The sequence below is a fragment of the Xiphophorus hellerii genome, chromosome 6 (assembly GCF_003331165.1).
Source record: "Xiphophorus hellerii strain 12219 chromosome 6, Xiphophorus_hellerii-4.1, whole genome shotgun sequence".
NCBI lineage: Eukaryota > Metazoa > Chordata > Actinopteri > Cyprinodontiformes > Poeciliidae > Xiphophorus > Xiphophorus hellerii.
Window position 1 is genome coordinate 11,489,886 of NC_045677.1, and position 21,367 is coordinate 11,511,252.

The window sequence follows — 21,367 nt, forward strand, 5'->3', positions numbered from 1 at the left end:
AATGCAACATTTATGAGATGAAATTACTCTAGAAGTAGGTAACTTCTAAAGTTGGTTATTGGCACTGGATTTTCTTTAGGGGGACTGGAGTAAAGGAAAAGCTTTATTTGGTGTAAATACTTCTGCAAGGCAAACATGCTAGGCGAGCATGAATGCCAACACAGAGTTAACAGGTAAGCGATCTCCAGACTTTGGAATTCCACAAAAATTAGATTTTGAAATGACCAGGACATCTGTCTAATGGGGACAAGAAGAATGTGTGTGTGATTCTGATTTCATTAGTCTTCAAATATGAATCAAACGGACCTTGTTTTCTGGAATCTAATATAAGACGTCAGAAGTCAACTTGAAGTTGAACTTCAGCGGATACTAAATTAATCTCATCCTGTTAACGAAGACTTAAGTAGATAACAGATGTGCAGAGGGACTGCATTCCTCCTCTGACCTTTTCATTTTCTGCAGTGCCTTTTTCCACAATTATTTGGGCCTTTTATAGAACTATGTGAGGGCAGTTTCTTCCTCCCTCTCCCGTTTCTCTCTGCCCTCTTTCTCTGTGCGGACAAAGCCGGCGTTGTCCGCTGAAATTCTGTGTTGCTTTGGGTCAGCATCTAATGGAATGCCTTGGAAATCATCTAGTGAAGGCAGTCTCTTAAATGTGTTGGTCTGTGCCCTTTTCTTCTGGTTTGGTGACTCATGCATGCTAAAGAGAAGACGTGACAGCTATGGCGATGCTTCGTTTCGAGGGATTTTTCAAGAGGGATTGTTATTTTAAATAGCGACACATCTTAAGCATGAAATATTTAAACGGTGGTTGTTTCTTCTGCACTTCTAAATCTGATGTAGATTTGTTACAACATTAAATCTTTGAACCGCTCTCACCTCTGTCACTTCCACTCTAGATCATTGTCTCTACTGTTCTCCGAAGGAAGAGTGTGGAGATTGGTATTTATGGCAAAATGAACATCTAGAGCAACATAAATGGTTGATGAGGGACATGCGGGCTACAATCAGAACAAGAGTGCAAATTATTTTTGCCAGCATTTTTCTCTGCCGTGGAACTCGTGTGTTTATGCCTGTTTCCAAGGGAGTTTAAAGGCAGCCTTTATTATGGTGTTACACGGAGATTTACAGTCTGAGGGTGCCAGTGCAGTCTGGAGCACCGTTTCAGTCGCTGCACATGTACAATGTCTTGTCGAACTCTAACTTTTTCCCAAAGATTGTCGATGTTGACTGCATGTTTTTCTCCGTTCGTTTTAGCTAAATATCTGAAGACCAGTCAGATCGAAAAGAAACCACCTTGCAACAGTAATTTTCAAGGCCTGCTGTGGGTTTTCAGTGGGATTTATGTCTGGACTTTTGACTGGGACAAAACAAAACAGTGTTAGATCAACACTGTGTGTGTGGAATTATTTTTTACTTTCTAAATACCAAATAGTATTTTGGATGTTTTTAAAAAAATAAAAAAAGGTTTCATTTTGGTTTCATCTGACTGAAGCAATTTCTTTCACATGTTTATAGTGTCCCAAACTCGAAGCATTAAGCGTTTATAGTTATCTTTTCTTCTTGCCACTCTTGAATAAAGGTCTATGACTAACCCTGTTTACAGGTTATTTAAGTAGACAATTCCCCTGTCTGCTTTTCTTCATGCTCCCTTTACCTGATCTGTCAGTTCAGATGGAGGACAATATTTTTGGTGCAGTCGTTCTCTTTCCACTTTTAGGGTGATAGATTGAGCAGCTCTCTGAGAGATATTTAAATCTTTCAGTACTCTATTTTAAACTCAGGAACAACTTTGCCCCTCACCTGTCTGCTGTTTTTCTTTGTCTTTAATGGTGCTGTTTCTTCATTAATATTAGTACTTAAACATCCTTTGAGGCCTTCAAGGAGAAAGTGCATTTATACTTAGATGACAAATGTAGATTATGTTTAGGTGTTGTCAGAAGGCAGTTCCTTGTTCTTGAATTCATCTAGTAGCATCAGAGTTACAACATGCTTGACACAATGTTCAGATTTGTTTTTTATTTATGAAAAAAAAAATTACTCAAAATCCTGTCGTTTCTGTATTGCTTTGTTGTGTTGTTGTTTTGAGGTGGGCCGGTGAGTGTGGCAGAAAGACCAGTAGGAGGGGCTGCCTGTGGACTACACTCAGCCCTCCAAGTCCCTGTCTGTCGCACTCTGCACCTTCTGCACCAAAGACTCACCTTTCTTCTCATCTGGGAACTTGCACTCTCTCATGGAGGGCAACACCACCACCCGCGGATTGTGGCTGCTCGCCTCGTTACTGGCGTGTGGCGGGCTGCTGTCTGCGTTTAACTTGGACACCGAGGACGTCCTGAGGAGAGACGGGGACCCAGGCAGCCTGTTCGGATTCTCTCTCGCCATGCACCGGCAGCTTTATCCGGAGGACAAGAGAATGTAAGAATACAATGTCTTGGCTTAGAGGGACACCATTGCTTATGGCGTCCTACGAGTTTAAACTACGCCTTCTTCTTCTTTTTTTTTAAAAATAACTCTAGTATCCATGTAATTGAGACTTCACTGCAGATTAGACGACAGTTTATTTTAGGTTCTTAAAGTGTCTTCAGGGCCAATGAACTCATTTTAAAAACGAGCCTGGGAGCCAATGAAGTATCAACAGAGTGCTATAATGCAGTAATGTGAGCTCAGGTATGTAACAGGTTGTTAAAAGTTTTTTTTCTTTTTCCGCCAGGATGTCTTTAAGCCGCCACATTCCATCGCTAATGTAAATCCTTCTGTACGTTTGAGCACCTGTCGTGAGTTAAACACCAAGTATGCACTTGTTAATATTTCCCTAGGTTACTCATTATCAGTTTTTATTGGACTTCCTCCAAAGGTTTTCAATACGCTTGCGCAAATGATTACCCTTTTTCTGTCTTCTGAATAAAATGAGGCCAAATTTTTAAAGAGACTATAAGCATCTGCTTAGAGAAAATTTGAAGAGTTTTGGACAGGTATTCTGCATAATCACTCAAGTTTATTTGTGTAGCACATTTCAGCAACAAGGCAGTTCAGAGTGGTTTACATCGTAAAAACACAATAGGCACAAAGTCATAAAACACAAAGTCAACAATCGAAGCATAACATTTTGTTAAATTCAACTTGCTTTCAAATAGATGCTGGATTTGACCAGAAATCACAACAGATAATTTGTGATTATCTGTTGTGATTTCTGTTGTTATACAATATTCCACACTGAATATTATATTTTATTTGTAAGTTTGACTAAATGTGCTTCTAGTAAGGCTTGAAAAACACTAATAATCAAAGTGTGCTAATTTATATTATGTATTTTAATTGTCAAATGTCTTGGAGTTAATTTCACTTGTCTGTGAACAGGGAGATTTGAAGTTGGTAATGTAATACATCCAGGTTTTGAACATTTCCGACAGACTGTATTTACAGAGTAGTACAAACCATGTTTGAATAATGCGTAAAATGCTTTTAGTGGCTGCTTTTAACGCAGAAAAGATCAATACTCAGGCTTTTCTATCTGCTTTTTTGAGTGCAGCTTTTTTTGAGCTGTACTCAAAAGTGAGCTGTACTCTCACTTTTGAGAGTACAGCACCTTTCAAAAGTGGACAAACCCCTATAATAATGCCAAGTTTTTGTTACTTGGACTGCTAAATTCTTCGAAAACATTTTCTGCATTTAATATGACATATATCCTGTATACATCAAATGAAGACTAATAAATCTGTTTGAAGGGAAGTGTAACAAGTTGCAGAAACCTAGTGGCATAACTGTATACACCCTTAAACAAATACATTCTTGAAACACCTTTTAATCCAACAGGTCTCATTGAGCTTTCTTCAGTTCACAGTTGTCATAAAATTATAGTTACACTAATTGTCCTGAAATAAAGTTCAGCTGTGATTCCTGTGATCTCCTCATTTGCGTTCGGAAGCTAAAGCCATAATTTAGAGCAGTGGTCTCAAACTCCAGTCTTTAAGGGCCGGCTTCCTGCAACTTTTATGTCTCTCTGCTTCAACAGACCTGGCTTCAATATTAGCTCATTAACATAACTCTGTGAAGCTTAACTGCATGCTAGTGAGGCAGTTTAGACATTTAATTCAAGTGTGTATGACAAGGAGTACATCTAAATGTTGCAAGGTTTTGCTTATGTGCATACAATGAGCAGGTCTTCCAACCATCGTCTAGTTTGGATCCCGAAACCTTCAGATATCCGCTAGAAAGCTGAAAGCGTTGAGAGGTTTCATTTTTGGCACAAGAGTGAGTCTAAGCGTACACCCAAATAATCAAAAGATGACTGCGGGCAAGAGATATATCCTGATAATCTAATAGATTAGGAAACCTTCACGGTAGAGTGAGCAAATAGTGGCGAGTCAAGATGTGACATGCTGATAGACTTTTAATATGGGTGGGAACACGTTCATTATAAGTTGTTACATGTTTTTTCTTTACATATTCCCACTAAGAGATTTCTAAATTATTCGACAGAATTGCACAGGATAAAAGTCAAATTAAAACCTTAAAATAATAATAATAAAAAAGAAAACATAAAATTACCCTTTGTGCATGTCCCAAATCAGAATCTACAAATCCAAAAAATGGATAAAAGAGTAGCAAATCCGACGGCAACCTTAGGCAAATACAGAGCACCGTCACATTTTCTTACCGTGGTTGCACAGAATCAGGGAATACCACCTTGCTATTGTGGTAATATGAATATGTACAATAGAAAAATGCAAGTGACAAAGCAAACAAACTAAAAAAAACCCCTCCAACTCTCAAGTACACAGGCCACACCCCAGGCTACCCCGCCCTGGTCAGTGAGCCACATTGCTCATATCAAAAACCGCCACTGTCTGAACAACAGAACAGATTCTCCCCCAGTGTAACTTCCTTTGACCTGTTTACATTCAGATGTGTCTAAAGCTCTCAAATTACCTCATGTCAAATGTATAATTTTTTACATTCTTTTACTGCAGCTCTACATACCGCTGCTTTTATTCCAATCTGTGTTTAAATGAAAGACACATGGTCACCAGCATGAGACCAAGGCGTCCACAGAGTCCCCCCCTTTCTCAGGTTATAAAGTTAAATACTAAACTACTGAGCGAAATCAATCAATCTTGGAATTTTGTCTGGTTCTTTTTTTTTAAAGGGCAGTACAACTATTGTTGTTTACTAAACTGCAATACAACTCTATGTCAGATTACTGTGGGTTGTTTTACCACAGTGGTGCATGGTGCTCATGTTACTGTTATAAAACTGTAATCTCTGATAAGTGTAATTTTCTGTATCACTGTATGCTGCATGTGAATGTTTGCTCCATTGCTTGCTTGGCATGCTTTAATGGTGCAATTACATGTTGCAACTGAGTACTATTCATATTTAGCAACATTTTAGACCACTCAGTGTGCTGCTTTGTGCATCCTAAACCTAAGGAAAAAGAAGAGGAGACAGATAGTTAATTTGTGCTTGCTGTTAATTTTTAATTTTATTTCCTGAGTGTTCTTGGAGGTCTTTTGCAACAGACAGCATGTATGCTTAAGTGTACACTTAAGCATACAGCATGTATGCTTAAGTGTTGGCTTGTTTTACAGCTGGGTGTGCTTGGTGAGTCACAGCCCTTTCATTCCCTGTCATTCATGGCAGTGTTTGGTCACACTTATATCCTTCACAGTCTCTTATTTCCTGAAATGACGACTTTCATTTGTACCTTGAGGATAGGAGAAAACCTGTATGGGTGTAGGGTGCTATAAATATATGCACGTGTGTTTGATAATCAAAGGAAGAAAGAAGATGAGCACGAAGCACGAAGCACTCAGATAAGTGCCGTTAGACAGAGGAGAAAGCAACGCAGCCAGTTGGGGAAGTTGGGAGGTACCGTGAATGTTTGTGCTGAGGTTAGCGTTATATGTGGAAGCATGTGGTTTGTGTATTTGATAAAGAAGAAGTATGAGCATCAGATTTAGGCCTCCATCCCCATGGCCTCCAGTTATTTAAGGTTATCTAACATCAAAGGTGACTGCTTCAGGAATGTTGAAAAGACTGTAAATCAGTTTTATATCTGGGCACCAAACCCAGCTGTTATTCAGCCTGTCAGATCCAGCAAACTCAATGCAGACAGAGGGAAAAGTTGGGTAACTGTTGTCATGGATTTGCAAATCTGCAACCCATTTGGCAGTTCATAGAGAGCTACAGGATGCTGCTAAGCAACACACTCTGTCCAAGAAGGCAGAAAGTCAGCTGTTATGCAAACAGCATACCTCTTTCATTAGGATGTTTCTCCAGTGGGCACGGTAGCCAGTCTGTACCATGCTGCCGCCTCTGAAAGCAATCACTTTATCAGACAATACTTTCTAGTACATACTTCTGCCTTTTTTCAAGATTCAACAAGGTGTTTTGATGCTCTCATGTCCATATTGACATGAGAGCATCAAGCAGTTGTGTATTTGTCTTACTCACATCCATGGTATGAAACTCCTGTTGCACCACCTTTCAAAGCTGCTCTCCTGAATTGAGATTTGGTCACGGTGGAGGTGTACTGTAGTAAACTCACTATCATGTAAATATCACTTTGTGATGATTAGAGCATTGTCTTATGGTGTTGTAACATGATGCATACAGTTATTAGAAGATGAGTACACTGGTCAAAAAACATAAAGGTCCCCGACATATGCAAAAAATAAAAAATAAAAAATTACAAAGCACTTTAAATCAAGTGCTTCACTGAAAATTTACAACCAACAATGAGGCTAAAGTTACAATTTAAAAACAGCTAAAATGCAGTAATATATGACAGAAAAATGGCAACATTTCATGTCCTATTCACCATTTAAAGCAAATGGATCCTTAATTTTGACTCAAACAATGTTAATTGAGGATGCCTGTCTGACATCTGGTAGTAGACTGTTTCACAATGTTGGTGAACAAAATGTAAAAAAAATGAAATGTAAAAAAAACAGCCTGAAATGTTTTTACTACGGTATGCGATTTGCTTAAACCAGCCGCCACACAGACAGTTCATTCCTGCAGGCTGTCTCCTTGATGGACACCTTACAGACTGAACAGTCATCTCTACTCCTCTGTCAAACAAAATAAACACATTTTTAAGACCACAGTCTACATTTCTTTTTTTCCCTTTTTAATATCAAAAATGGCTGTACATACATATGCATACTATTACTTTATCCTTAATTTTATTTCCACTTCAGTTGGCACAATCTTGGGCAAAAAAGCTGATTCTGATTCTCATAATGTTGATGTGTAAATGCCTGGAGTGGCCTATGGTAGGATTGGCTGAATCCCTGTTAACAAGGGTGCCTCATAAAGTGGCTGGTTAGGATTTGTGTGTCTGTGTCAGGCGTGCTTCACTTAGGCCCAAACACACTCTTCCTGTGGTCAAAGCCTGCCTCTTAGGGCTGCCTCTGCTGGTGGTAAATGATAAGCAATTGAGTGGCTGTCATTAGAGCAGTGGGTCAGTTTTATCACACCTTGTCAGCACTTCAACCCTTTGTCTCGAAGCCTTGTGTACTGATAAAGATACAACGTGTCTGTTGGCATCAGCCTCTGTTCCTTTTCTTAAGTTAGTGTTCTGAATTATACAATGCCATATAAAATAATTACATGTTTTTGAAATCATTTATGATTGTAGTTGTTTTTAATTTGCATTATATTGCAGCTGAAACTTGGGAGAATTTTAAAATATGTTGAGTCATTTTTGACATACCAAACACCCCAAACGTAATGAACAAGATTCCTGCCTATGCAGAAATAAAGTTTCTATCACTGCTAATAGCATTATTGGAAAAACTACACTCCATCTTTCATTGGCTTATAGAACCATCTTTAGCAACAGCAATTAGAAGGGGCTATTCCATATGACTTAATGATTCTCACACATTGCTGTGGGTAGTTTTTGCACAGCATTGCTTCAGTTTCTTGTGGCTTGTGGGCATTTGTTTTTGCAGAGCTCTCTTGAGGCCCCACCACATCGTCTCAATCAGGTTGAAGTCTGGACTTTGACTGAGATGTTGCAACATGTCATTTTTTCCCTGTGTGTTGTCAATTTGCTGCTGTGTTTGGGATCATGATGTAAAGGAATTAAAGTTTGATTTTTGTGATTGTGAGGTTCCTAGGTTCTGGGGCTAGTAAAAAAATAATATTTTTCCTAAATACGGTGCTGCACATTATGATCTTCAATCTCTACTTTGGTGTATCTCGTTGTTTGGATGCCTTATGATTCATTCACAGGCAGCCATGCAAATCTAAGTTGCACTGTTTCTTTCTGAAAGCTGTTTCAGAAAGAAACGGCTTTCCATTTTGATCTTTTCTTTTACTAACATGTATCTAATTTTCGACATGTTAAGTAGGACTTTTAGACACAACTCTTATTTTCTCAGAGCATTGGGGTGGATTTGTTGGAACATACACTCCTGAGAACATTGATAACTCTAAAAAACTTTCTGTTGTCACTGCAGAGGGATGAGCCTTGTATATTTTTGAAGTGGTCTGATAACCCTTCCCAGATTAATAGGTAGCAACAATTGTTTTTTTAAGGTACCCGATGAAGTCTTTCATTTTTGGTATTATACTTTCCTGCATGCTCTTGATTATCAAACTATCAAAGCAACTGCATTGCAGAGATACTTACATCTGCTGATAATCAGCTGAGTAATTTTAATTAGTTGCAATTGGTTGTTGCTGTCCGTCAATTCTATGTAAAGAATAACAGTGTTCTTTGTTTTTAATTTTATTTTTTTTACCTGTTACTGCACTTTACACTTTTTCCATTAATTATTCCCCCCTCCCATGTAAAAATGGTTTGCCATCCCACATCACTCAGATGAATGTTTATTCTCCAGGATAATTCTTGTTTGTTTACTTGATGTGTAGAATTGTCTCCAGCCTCTGTGATATCAAATTTCCAGTCTCACACAGTCCCTGCTTCCAGTTAAAAAAAAAAGTTTGATTGGACACATGATGGGTGGATGAGGACACAAATTATAGTTGTGTGGTTCTGACACAAGGCCAAACCCATCCAGTGGTGAGAAATGGGATAAACATTGTACAATTTCTGTTTTGCAAAAAAAGTCTGTCCCTACATGCAGTTGCTTATTTTCCTTCTGCCTAGTCTTAAAAAATTAACAAATCCTAAAATATATATTTAAATATGCAAAGGGACTGTTAACAGCATGTGAAGTGTTCCCTAACATGATTTATTGTTTTTGCTAACTCTTCTAAGTGTGCAGTATGTTAGCATTTATCATAATTTATGCTCTCTGAAATGTAGATAAATAATTTCATATCTTTCATATGCAGATCAAAAAGCAGACGGGTCAGGTCTGTGTTGCAAGCATGCTAATAGCATTTGGTGGGTCTCTGCTCTACTGTACAGTCATTCTCAGTAGATTCTCTGAGGATGCATTGTTTTCCAGCTAAAAGTGGTTTATCTGATTTAATGTAATGAAGAAAGTATGGTACTGTAAGCTTAACTTCAAGGGTCATTTGAAGGGTGAAGAAGGGCATAATATGTGTCCATAGATTGATAGTTGTTCATTAAGCATGTGATTTGTGTATTTTCATTAAGTGACACCGGGAGTCCAACAAGTTGAAGCTACCATAATAAGAGAGTTGGGTGGTGCTCCTCTAGTTTTAATATTGCTCATGAAATGTTTTTAAATATTTGTTTTTCTTGCAAGTGAAGGAAGATTGCAGTAATTTTTCTGGCAGCTGATCAGTAGTGTGTTGAAATATTTGCATTACTCTTCTCAAAACAGCCAGATAAAACTCATATCACTCGGGTAATTTTCCAGCATATCATTAAAATCACTTGAAGTAATATCAGGACTTGCAGCTATTTAAAGCCAAAGTACACTGCATTTGACTTTTTTAGAGTCATGAGTGGGACAGTTTTCCCTGCAAAGAATTGTATGTGTGTATGTAAAATCTTCTCCACAGTAGAAACCCTGATCCAGGCATCCACAGGAGAGCACTGTAACACCATGGAGGCTGATGTGCTCACTCATTTGTGTTTCATCTCCTGAGTACCGTTTGACACATGCAAGAGGGGAATGCAAGAGACTGCTTTGCACCTATAAAAGAGTAAACTGTTTTCATGTTTGTGTGTTTATTGCAGACTACTGGTTGGAGCACCACAAGCCAAAGCACTGAATGGTCAAAAATCTAAGGTGACAGGAGGAATCTACAAATGTGAAATGAGCTCCAACTCTGATGCTTGCTCAAGAGTTGTCTTTGATAATAACGGTAAGATATAGCTTTATACACGTAGGGAATTATAAATACAGACAGCTGATCATTAAATGCATTAAAAATGTTATTAGTCTCCTTAATATATATTGGTACATTACTTTTCTCTCAAATTAATAAAAATATATGTGAATGAGTAAATTCTCTTTGTCAATAAGCCCTCGTTTTGCTCACTGGTTTATAGTTTTTTGAGAATTACACTATTGATCCTTTGAAATTTTTAAAAATAGTTACCCTAATACATTATGTTAAGAACTTCATGCTCTTTTATTGAGTTTTCATGTACTCTGGCCTCTTACCACAGTTCAAAAGCTTGACCTCTGAGTTAATTGGTTGGTTCTGTGATGTGGTCTGGATCCTTTGTTGGTTTCGCTTTGTGAATTTGGGACCAGATTCTAAATGATTAAAAAAAATGTAATCTTACTGCGTAATCCAGATCTGTTCTTTACAGATTTGCAAAACAAAGCCAGACTTTCTGGTACCTTATAAATTGAGATAGATTGTGACCCATCAACCAAAGTCAAAGCCCTTCCCTCCGCCCAAATATGAATGAATAAATAAAACGTTATACAGCCATTTTTTAACTTGCCATATTTATCTGTAATTACAACCGGGGATTCATTGATTTTCTGTGTTTCCCATTCACACTCTTCTCTGAGTTAGCATTAGCCACCAGGTAGAAGCTGCACCATTGCAATGTTATCAGCCATTAACCCCGCCAAGGGAATTAATGCCACAGCTAATAAGTTAGCCTTATCAAAAAATAAATTTTACTGTTCTTTTCTAACCCTGTTTACATCTTAGGGACTGTAAATAAACAGATTTTAATCATAAACTGTACTTGCTTCACAAGCTCAATCTGGAATTAATGAATATTTCAGATCAACACATGCTATCATTAAAAGATATCCCACTTTTGGATTTTCTTTGTTAAAAGCTTTTTGTCTTTCTCATATTTTTGTCTCTTTTCATAGAGGATACAGGAAATGAAAACAAAGAGAACCAGTGGATGGGGGTGACGGTCAGCAGCCAGGGACCAGGAGGCAAAGTCTTAGTAAGAATCTAATTTCGTCATCACACTTAGACCGCACTGATGAACCAACCTAACACACACACGCATACAAAAAAAAAAACACACTTCTTAAAGACAAAAATCTAGCTGTCCTCACCTCTAGTCCCTCTCCCTGGCAGACTTGCGCCCATCGCTACAAGCGGCAGAAAAACGTCAACTCTCCTCATCAATCTCGTGACATCATTGGCCGTTGCTTTGTGCTGAGTCAGGATCTAACTATTGATCCCAGTTCAAGTGAAGATGGCGGAAGCTGGCATTTCTGTAACAACCGGAACAGAGGCCACGAAAGGTTCGGTTCCTGCCAGCAGGGCCTCTCTGCTACATTCGACAAGGACTTCCACTACTTCATCTTCGGGGCTCCCGGAGCTTACAACTGGAAAGGTAGTTAAAATTTACAAGTCACATAAACATGTCATACTTTTTCTTGAAGCTCAGTTTTATTGACAAATGAAACTACTGATTTACATACTGTGCCATATGTTTGACATTATGCTTTATAAAAAAGCGCGTAAATAGAGAAATAGATAGAATTTGACAAATTTTGATTGCAAGTAAAATAATCTTTTTCTGCTTTTTCTCTGCTCCCTGCTTTAAGGTGTGGTACGATTGGAACAAAGGAATGACACCTTTATAGATATAGGTATCTATAATGATGGACCATTCGAGGCAGGAGATGAGACTGAGAAGAACCCTGACCTGGTTCCTGCTCCTCCCAACAGTTACATGGGTAAAATATGCAGTTATATTTACACTTACTTTAATGCAGGACAAGGTAGGGGGACTCGCATCTGATTGTTAGTGTTAGTAGCATCTGCCGGTACACACTGCTGTACTCTTCCCATTATGTATTGATTTATATTTGATGTCTTTTTTGGTATGTTTTATTGATTTTTATTTTTTAACGTTGATACTTTGTCTTTTAGTCTTTGTAATTGCTGTAACATCAATTGCCCATTTGGGACACAAATAAAAATCTGATCCTATTTAATCTTTCCACATTTTCCCATCTTTCAACAAGACACTTTAATGCATTTTGCTAGGTCCAGGAGTATCCTGTCCTTGCTCTTCACAATTATGTGGCACTCTGTGTTGGTCTATCACATTACCTACTAACAAAATAGACTAAAATAATTTTAAAAATGGCTGTGATGGGACAAAATGTGAAAGATTTTAAGGCAGCAGTATGAATAATGCAGTATGGTGCTGCGACAATACCAAATATGTCAACGTTACCAACTCACTTCTCTCTAACGTGAATTATTTCATAAACTTGTTGTTTTAGGTTTCTCTCTGGACTCTGGAAAATCTTTGACCAACAAGGGTCAGCTGACGGTGGTGGCAGGAGCTCCCAGAGCTTACTACAGTGGAGCAGTGATTCTGCTAAAGAAAGGTGGAGAATTCAGCAGGGTCCTTCTCGAGGAATTCACCCTTAAAGGGGAGGGCCTGGCTTCCTCTTTTGGATACGATCTGACTGTGCTGGATCTCAACGGGGATGGGTAAGAGTGCAGAGTTAACCAACACATCCTTAACATCTGCTCTAATAGTCCACAATTTCACTGAACTCTAATGAGTCTGTGATGTTCTTGTTCGTTAGCTGGGATGACATAGTTGTTGGAGCCCCTCAGTATTTTGAGAAGGACTCGGAAATTGGAGGAGCTGTCTACGTTTACATCAACAAGGCTGGAAAGTGGAACAAAGTCAAACCAAAAAGAATAGATGGACCCGCAGTCTCTATGTTTGGCCTCGCTGTGGAAAACCTTGGCGATATCAACCAGGACGGTTACCATGGTAAGGAGGCATAATTTGCGTGTGCTGTTGTTGATCACTCTTGAAATCTTCTACCCGGAGGAGACGTTGAAGCATACTGCCCTGCTGTCAGATTTTGCAGTGGGAGCTCCTCATGAAGACAGCGGTGCAGGCAAAGTTTACATTTACCATGGATCAGCCAGAGGAGAAATCACAGACAAGGCATCACAGGTAGGTAAAATAGTGCAATATACTTCATAGCAGAAGCAGCTAAAGTATTGCACAGAATTATAAACAGTAAACTCACAAAATAAAAAAATAGAAAAACACAGAGATGAGTTAAAAATGTCTGGCCTGAGCAGAGGTCATCTAGTTCAGGAGATGTAGTTGAAGAGATGATGAAATATAATCATATTTCAAATACATGTTAAAAATAGTGTTTGTATTGTGACAAAATGTAATCATTTATTGTATCTTTATCTAAGGTTATGTAAGATTGTTTTACTGTCATAAGTTTACATGACACAGTCAAATAAGTAATATTTACAAAACAAGGCAGCGAACAGCACAGTGAATATTTTAACAATGATGTCAGTCCGTTCTTTCTGTGTTTTGGGTTTCAATCTGTTTGATTCAAGTGACTCTTGAGACTCTTGAAAATGTGTTCAGTTTATTCGTCAGCATGTCCACATCAGTGTTTTTTACAGTAAATCCTTAACAAGACAAGTCTGATATGTTTCACATTTTAAAACATATTATTTTTTCCATGTTTTAATGCTGAATTACTGACTTTGCCGTTGCTGTTCAACCTACCGTTGTGTCTTTAGTCTTCAAAATAATGTATTTACTAGTTTATTTCCATTGGACACCAAATAAAGATGTCTTTTTTATTCAGTAGATAACGCACACTTTAACAAAGCTTGTGTTTTAGGTTTTGTCCAGCAAGTCTGCTGGAGTGAGGCAGTTTGGCTATTCATTAGCAGGCAACATGGACCTGGATAAGAACTCGTATCCAGACCTGGCTGTTGGATCCCTTTCAGACTCTGTCTTTGTCTATAGGTGAGAAAGTCAAAGCTGATGGGTTGATCTGATGGACTGCCGCTTAATGTTATTTGCTGAGATTGTTACTGAACCGTTCCTTCACAGAGCCAGACCAGTTATAAACATCCAGAAGAAAATTACGTTTTCACCAAGTAAAATCAACCTCAGCCAGAAGAACTGTGGCAACACTTTCTGGTACGACTGACTTTTTTGTCTCTTCTTCAGTCTGTGGAGGAACTTTTACTGCAAACCCCCATTTCTTGAAAAAAAAAAAGGTTGATTTTTTTTGTACAAAAGCTTCATTTTCTTTATTTATTAACACAAGGAAATTCCTCTCACTAATCAGCATGATACACAATATAGGGTTCATGAAAATCAGATGGTAAAACGGACAATCTCCATTTCTATTTTTTTTTTTTTACAAATAGAATAGATTATTTCCAAATGACAGCAAAGTTTTTTTTTTATAGAATCTGTAAACTGTTGACTCTTCATGTGAAGTGTTTTATATGGTTATACAACAGTGGACTTCTTGTAGCATGAAAACGTTTCAGGAATCTCCCAGGAGGAGAGAGGCGAGGAGAGATATGTTTTTCATCTACTGACTGTCTTTTTTATAAAAGAGGAAATTATCCATGAATTAAACCTGAGATGAACGTGACTCCCCTACTGTCACCTGTCAACAACTAATCTGTTGACAGGGTCTGTGTTTGGGGTTCAAACTAGGTTCTAACTGTCATGCTTTTTTATTCTTTTAAATCTGAAAAATCAATGGCCTTCCCACATGTTTGCTGGTTCTGATTGTGGTTTAACTTTTCTGTGTCCACAGCTTGAAAGTAAAGACGTGTTTCACCTACACTGCTAACCCAAGCAGTTATGCTCCAAGGCTAAGTAAGCTGACAAATATTGATACATTTAGCAGCTTTGAGCAAAATTTTATGATTTTTATTATTTTTTTTAACAAACAACAAAACCTTGAAACCAAACCTATAGTCATTTGTTGATTTATCTTACACTCTGTACCCTCTCCTGTCCTGTAAAGCGGTGGGTTACTCTCTCGAGGCGGATTCTGACCGGACGAAAACCAATCTTTTACCGAGAGCAATGTTCACAGAACCTTCTGACTCTGATAGTAACTATATATACCAAGGGACCATTACCATGGACACAAAAGGAAGGGAACAATGTTTTACACGTCAACTTGCAATACAGGTAGGTTTACTTTCGGATTTGTAATAAAATATATCCTGGATTGAAAAACACTTTGCGTAATGTTTCTCTCTCGCAGGAAAACATTAAAGACAAGCTGCGGGCAATTCCCATCGATGTTTCTGTGAATATTCAAGATGCTCAACGTAAACGTAGGCAGACCCAAGCTTCTCAGCTTTCACCCGTCCTTGATGCCAACGATGCCCAGACAACTAGAATCAAGGTGTTTTTACAGAAACTCGTTGTGTAAAGGGAATTAATCGAAAGGCCTCTGTGGCTGTAATGTTGCACGTGTTGCATTTTGACTGTAACATGTTTGCAGGTGGAATTTATTAAAGAGGGATGTGGCAACGATAATTTGTGTCAGAGCAACCTTATGATTCGATATCGCTACGGCTACAGAACGACTGATGAAGATGAATTCACTCCTTTGAACTTGTAAGCGGATATTTCCTCTTCTTTTTCATGTTGATTATTCTAGTGAGTTTCTGGTAACAACCTTAATACCAGAGAGAGATAATACAGTGCAATCGATGGAACTGTGTACATCGCATGCTCATCAGCATATAGACTCAAAAATGACTTTGTTTTAAAGGGAGAATGGCGTGCCAGTGTTCTCACTCAGCAGCCAAAAAGACGTTGCCCTAGAGGTGACGGTGACCAATCCACATGGAGACGACGCATACGAAGCTTCTGTGATTGCTAACTTCCCCAGTTCGTTGACCTATTCTGCTTACCGCGTCTCACCAGAGGTGTTGCATATTCTCCTAGCACTTTCTGTGCTATACAACACCAGGTTCCCAGTTTCTGGTTCTCAGTGTGCTTTATTACCAATTGCAGAAGCTGCAAGTCACCTGCACAGCAAATAAAAATGGATCTATGGCTGACTGTGAGCTTGGGAACCCATTCAAACGTGACTCCGAGGTAAGACGTTATGTTTAAATACCTTTTAATTTCTTTTAAGCATATTGTAAATTCTTAACATACCATATTTTATGTGTGTTTGTAGACAACATTCTACCTTATTTTGGGTACAGCGGGCATCTCTGTCAGCACTTCTGAATTGGAGGTTGAACTTGTGCTAAAAACGTAAATATCCCAATTCTGCCTCACCAAGTGTTAAATGGCTCTGACTTCACTTCCTTCCTTATTCAGCAGTTCACAAAAATCTGATGTTCAGTTGACCAATGTGTGAACTTTACAGGACGAGTACCCAGCAGAACCTAATGCCGGTGAAAGCAAAGGCTAAGGTAGCCATTGTGTTGCAGATGTCCTTGTCAGGGTAAGGATTTTTGATGTGTGAGAAACTCACACACTTGTACTGATCCAGGCAACTAACTGTGCATCGCCATCCTACCAGACAAGTCCAGCCATCTCAGCTTTACTTCAGTGGGAACGTGAAAGGTGAGATGGCCATGAAGACTGAAAGCGACGTTGGCAGCGCAGTCACGTACCAGTTCAGGGTGAGTACAGAGAAACTGCTTGTTCGACCTGTGTACACAATCTGCATTTGCATCAAATTGACTGTCTAAGCTGACATTCTTTTTGACTGGATTGGAGAGTAACGCTTTTATCAACTAATCACAGATAATCAACTTGGGAAAGAGACTGACAGACCTTGGAACTGCCACCCTCCAAATAGAGTGGCCAAAATCTACAAAGTATGAAAAATGGCTGCTCTACCTCATGAAGGTCAGCTCCACAGGAGTGGAGCGAATACACTGCACGCCTAACGAAGAGAACTTTCTAAACTTGGTGAGTAAATATATTCAGAGATTTAGTATTTGTACACTTAAACATTTTGTTATGTTACCACTATAAACTTGACAAACATGACAAACGTTTAGAAAGTAGTGCACAGTTGATAAAGTGAAAGGAAAATGATACACAAGAGCATGTTTTCCCACATAGTTCCTATTCCCTCTATATGCCTTGCAGCAAATGGGAATCAAACAAACCTTTGAGGCCCTAACCTAGTGCTTTTTAATTCCAGTCCTCAGGCCCCCCTGCTCTGCATGTTTTAGATGTGCCTCTATTCCAGAACAGCTGATTCAAATAATTACAAGACCATTAAGTACTGCAGAAGCCTGTTAATCACCCACAGATTCAATCCAGATGTGTAGCAGGAGGGAAACACCTAAAATATGCAGGGCAGGGGGGGCGTGAGGACCGGAATTGAGAAACATTGCCCTAACCACACAGCTAAAATGAAATTGCACACTGGTACTCTATTGATTAATTAAAAGACTTCTAAAGGAAACTGATTGGATCAGTTACCAAGAAGAACTGAATACATACTCATGCTACCCAGGTATTTTAAAATGTGCAAAAACTGATGAATCTCCTGCTTTGCTTTAAGGAACCAGTTAAAACCAGAAAGAGAAGAGCAGCGGAAATCACAGAGAAAAGGACTGACTACGCTTTTTCACGCCTAGATGACAACAAGGAAACTTTGGTAACGATACACAACCAGTTTTTCTTCTGTATAATGTTTAAAGTGCTTGCTCCACAAGTCAGAGTGAAAGCTTCAATTATCACTCTGTTCTGTGTGTTTGCAGTCATGTGGCAGTACAGCAAAATGTGTGACAATCAGGTGCCCCCTGGGGGGCCTGGACATGAACGCACTCATCACTCTGAAGGCCCGACTGTGGAATAGCACCTTTATAGAGGTAACCAGGATGGACCTTTTTAACTCAACTTCTTCATATTGGTTTGAGATGAGTTGCAACTATAAACACTTCTTGAAAAAAAATAAATCATAGTTACGATTAACTTGTGTTATTTAACAAACTTAGTTGATGGTTGTAGATTGGTATTATTACACAAGCAAAGAGTGCTGGGTTGACATACCAAACATGCCAACATAAGAAAATGTGATATAACCAAATTGAATTTAAATGTTCTTTTTTTATTAAAAGATTTCAAAGTCAAAAATTTGAATTATAGTTTCCACATAAAACACCATTTTTACTCTAAATCTTATTGTAGTCGTATAAAGTTTTTATGGAGTGTCAAGACAATAACTGAATTAAAGAAACATTTCTAGATTTTATCTTTAGAATAAATTATCTTGCAAATGTGTTTTTCAAACAAACAAAGTGGATTGAAGTCAGTGTTTCCCCTCTTTTCTCTCGAAACAGGACTATTCCAAGTTTCATCATGTGGAGGTGTTGGTAAAGGCCTCTCTCCATGTTGATAGCGCGACGACAAACACTATGCTGAGGAACGCCGAGACAACAGTACAAACATGTTTTATCATACATACAATAAAAGAACCAAGAACATAATTTTTTCTTTTATTGCATTACATTCAGTTTTCCATAAAAAGTCTAAAATAATGCTTATATTTAAATACTTGTTTAACTAATATTGATTTTTTACATCACCAGCATACACACACGCACGCCCACCCATCACACACACACACACACATACATATATATATATATATATATACTATTAAAAACCTGTATAAATACATATTTTACCTTATTTATGCTGTAAAATTCTGGCAACCACAGCTACTGGTACTTTCCCTCTAATTACAGACGGGATTGTTTTACAGTGTATAGTAAAATATTTTTGAATGGTCAAGAACTCTCCATTTTTGGATCATCGATTGCAAACTGCTCTGCAGTTAAATAAGATTGTACTAATATTTTACCAGTATACCCAAAACAAAGAACTAAATGTCCGATGTATCACAAGTTTTCATCATTTGGTTTAATATGAGCGGAGCAGAAGATGACAAGTAGATTTTACTTGTAATACGTAAGTTTTGAGAAAGCATAGCACAGTGTAATATTTTAAAGAGTATCTGCTGCTTCACTTAGATAACCTACTATTACTAAAATAATGCTGATGTGTTTTTAATTTATTTATTTGTTTTGTTTTGGTTTCCAGGTGAAACTGTCTGTGTTTCCAGAGAGGCGTTCTGCTCAGTATGGAGGAGTGCCTTGGTGGATCATCGTGCTGTCCATCCTACTCGGCCTCTTGTTGTTGGCTTTGCTGGCTTTCCTTCTTTGGAAGGTAAAAGTGAACTATGGTTCACGCCGTTCTAACTCATATTAAACACATTCTGTACATATATGTATGTAATTTTAATTCTATACACTTGTTGGACTGTTGACACCATGAGCAGAGCAACTGCAGGTAAAGTGATCAAACACGTTTCTAATGATTTGCCTCTCTCCAGTGTGGAGTCTTTGAGAAAAAGAATAAAGAGGACCCATCAGAAAAAGAGAAGCTGACAGCAAATGCATAAAAAGTGAGAGGGTAACTTATTGGATCTGTCAGATATTCAACTTTTTCCATCCTGCTCCATCTTGCTGTAAAAGCGCTTCTTTTCAGTAAATGAGGCAATGGGCAATTCTCGCTCTGTGAAAGATTTACTAATATAGGCGCTGAATCACAATGTCTGCAAAGAAATGATCCAAATAAGGTTTTCACACATGACAATGTGTGTATGATTTTACTTGCATGGCCAAGGTGATGGCTGACACGCAATTACTGGGTTATCTATTGCTTTAAAGATTATCATCGGCGCTGATTATCTCCACTCACTGATCTTTTCTATTTTTCCTCATTTTGTTGCCTCTGAAGTTTCAGTCACTTGGTCTGCAGGTTTTTTGCTCTCTGAAATAACAGGGCTATTTAAATAGATCCCTTCTCCAGAAGTAGGCACAGTCAATCAACGTACTTCTTTGTTGATTAACTTAATTATGCTGCAACAATCTACATCTGCTTTGCTGTCTCTGGAGGTTGTTAAAAAGTATTTCTTACAAATAATTTTAAGATTTTCCTTTATTTGTCTGCAGTGTGGCTTTTTTAATCGTGCCAAATATGAAGACAAGGTTCCCAGTTACAGCGCTGTTCGGATCAGACGGGAGGAGAGAGCGGTACATTCTGCAAAAGACAATTGGGGCAGCTTGGAAACAAAGCCATGGATGACGACTTGGCATGACAAGGAACACTATTCCTAACAACAAAAAATCTATCACCTATTGATGGATCAGCAGAATCTCACTTTTTTGCTGCCTTGCCTTTGCACATTGAGGACTTGTAATATTGAGATAGAAAACTAAATCATTTGGAGATAAGTCTTAAGGACTGAATCAAACACTGTTGTTAAGGGACCTTGATGTTCTTCAGCTAAATGTATGAGATGGACTTTCGCAAAGGCTGTCTTTTAAGCATTTTGAGCTTATTCTGTACATTCAGTGATGCCTAGAAATATGGACGTTATAAACTTTTATCAGTGTTGTGTTCATTTGAATGACTTGAACTGTTTGTATTTATTCTTGGATGGAATATTTTGGTTTTTGTTTGACCAGGTGGAAGAGGTATGCAAGGTATGCTCCCAAAAGATAACACAAAAATAATATTTTCTGTATATATCCTCAGTCTGTCCTAGTGAATGGCCTATTTCCTCTGCCTCTGTTTGCACATATTCTGTATCTTGAGTGCAAGCTGAAAACTGTAAACAGGCCACAACAAAAGTCATGGCGCCATGGAAAGTGTGACAGGGACTTAAATGCTTTTTTAATAAATACTTTTAACTACTTTACAGCTTTTGTTCTGCTCAGTTGTGTTCAAAATTATTGTAGCTCACAATATCCATGATGGAAGCTTAGAAATATGTTTTCGCTTCAGATGTGAGATCAAACGGGAGAATTTGTCCAGTGAGGAGAAAAAAAAGATAAGCAGTTTGAACAACTGACCCCCTACCTACATATTGAAATGGTCACTATGTTAACACCAGTCTTCCTGTAATTTGCCAAAGGTTTTTAACAAAGGCCTCTTGTAAAAAAAAACAAACCCAAAAACATAAAACATTGATTACGAGCACTCAGGTTAGCAATAAGACAAAATGTCTTTAAACCGTCCCATGATCTTAAGAGAGGGGAACAATTGGACCCCACGAGATTTCACCGGCAGGGTGGCAATGACCCCGCCTGCGCTTTTATGTTTATGTTTTTTTTCTGTGTGTGTGTGTGGTTTTGGGAATTGACGGTCTGACAGGACACATGCCGCGCTCCTTCT

The 21,367-nt window shown here is 38.3% G+C and overlaps 1 protein-coding gene across 3 annotated transcripts; it reads left to right on the plus strand.

Annotated features, from left to right (window-relative positions):
* Positions 1–1,890: 1,890 nt before the first annotated feature.
* On the plus strand, positions 1,891–20,891 carry LOC116721839 (integrin alpha-6-like). 3 transcript variants are annotated; one of them, XM_032565835.1, is made up of 26 exons: positions 1,891–2,415; positions 10,127–10,254; positions 11,232–11,311; positions 11,449–11,710; positions 11,925–12,056; positions 12,612–12,825; positions 12,924–13,117; positions 13,209–13,306; positions 14,007–14,134; positions 14,222–14,311; positions 14,946–15,007; positions 15,159–15,328; positions 15,405–15,548; positions 15,648–15,763; positions 15,921–16,077; positions 16,166–16,249; positions 16,335–16,414; positions 16,530–16,607; positions 16,686–16,788; positions 16,913–17,080; positions 17,685–17,780; positions 17,884–17,994; positions 18,466–18,564; positions 19,229–19,354; positions 19,521–19,600; positions 20,143–20,254. In XM_032565835.1, the coding sequence occupies exons 1-25, from the start codon at positions 2,234–2,236 to the stop codon at positions 19,587–19,589; spliced, it is 3,171 nt and encodes a 1,056-aa protein (XP_032421726.1). In that variant the 5' UTR covers positions 1,891–2,233; the 3' UTR covers positions 19,590–19,600; positions 20,143–20,254. The 3 variants fall into 3 exon arrangements, with proteins under 3 accessions (XP_032421726.1, XP_032421725.1, XP_032421724.1); XM_032565834.1 differs by having other exon boundaries at positions 1,898–2,415; positions 19,521–19,592; positions 20,143–20,305; XM_032565833.1 differs by lacking the exon at positions 19,521–19,600 and having other exon boundaries at positions 1,898–2,415; positions 20,143–20,891.
* The last annotated feature ends 476 nt before the right edge of the window (positions 20,892–21,367 follow it).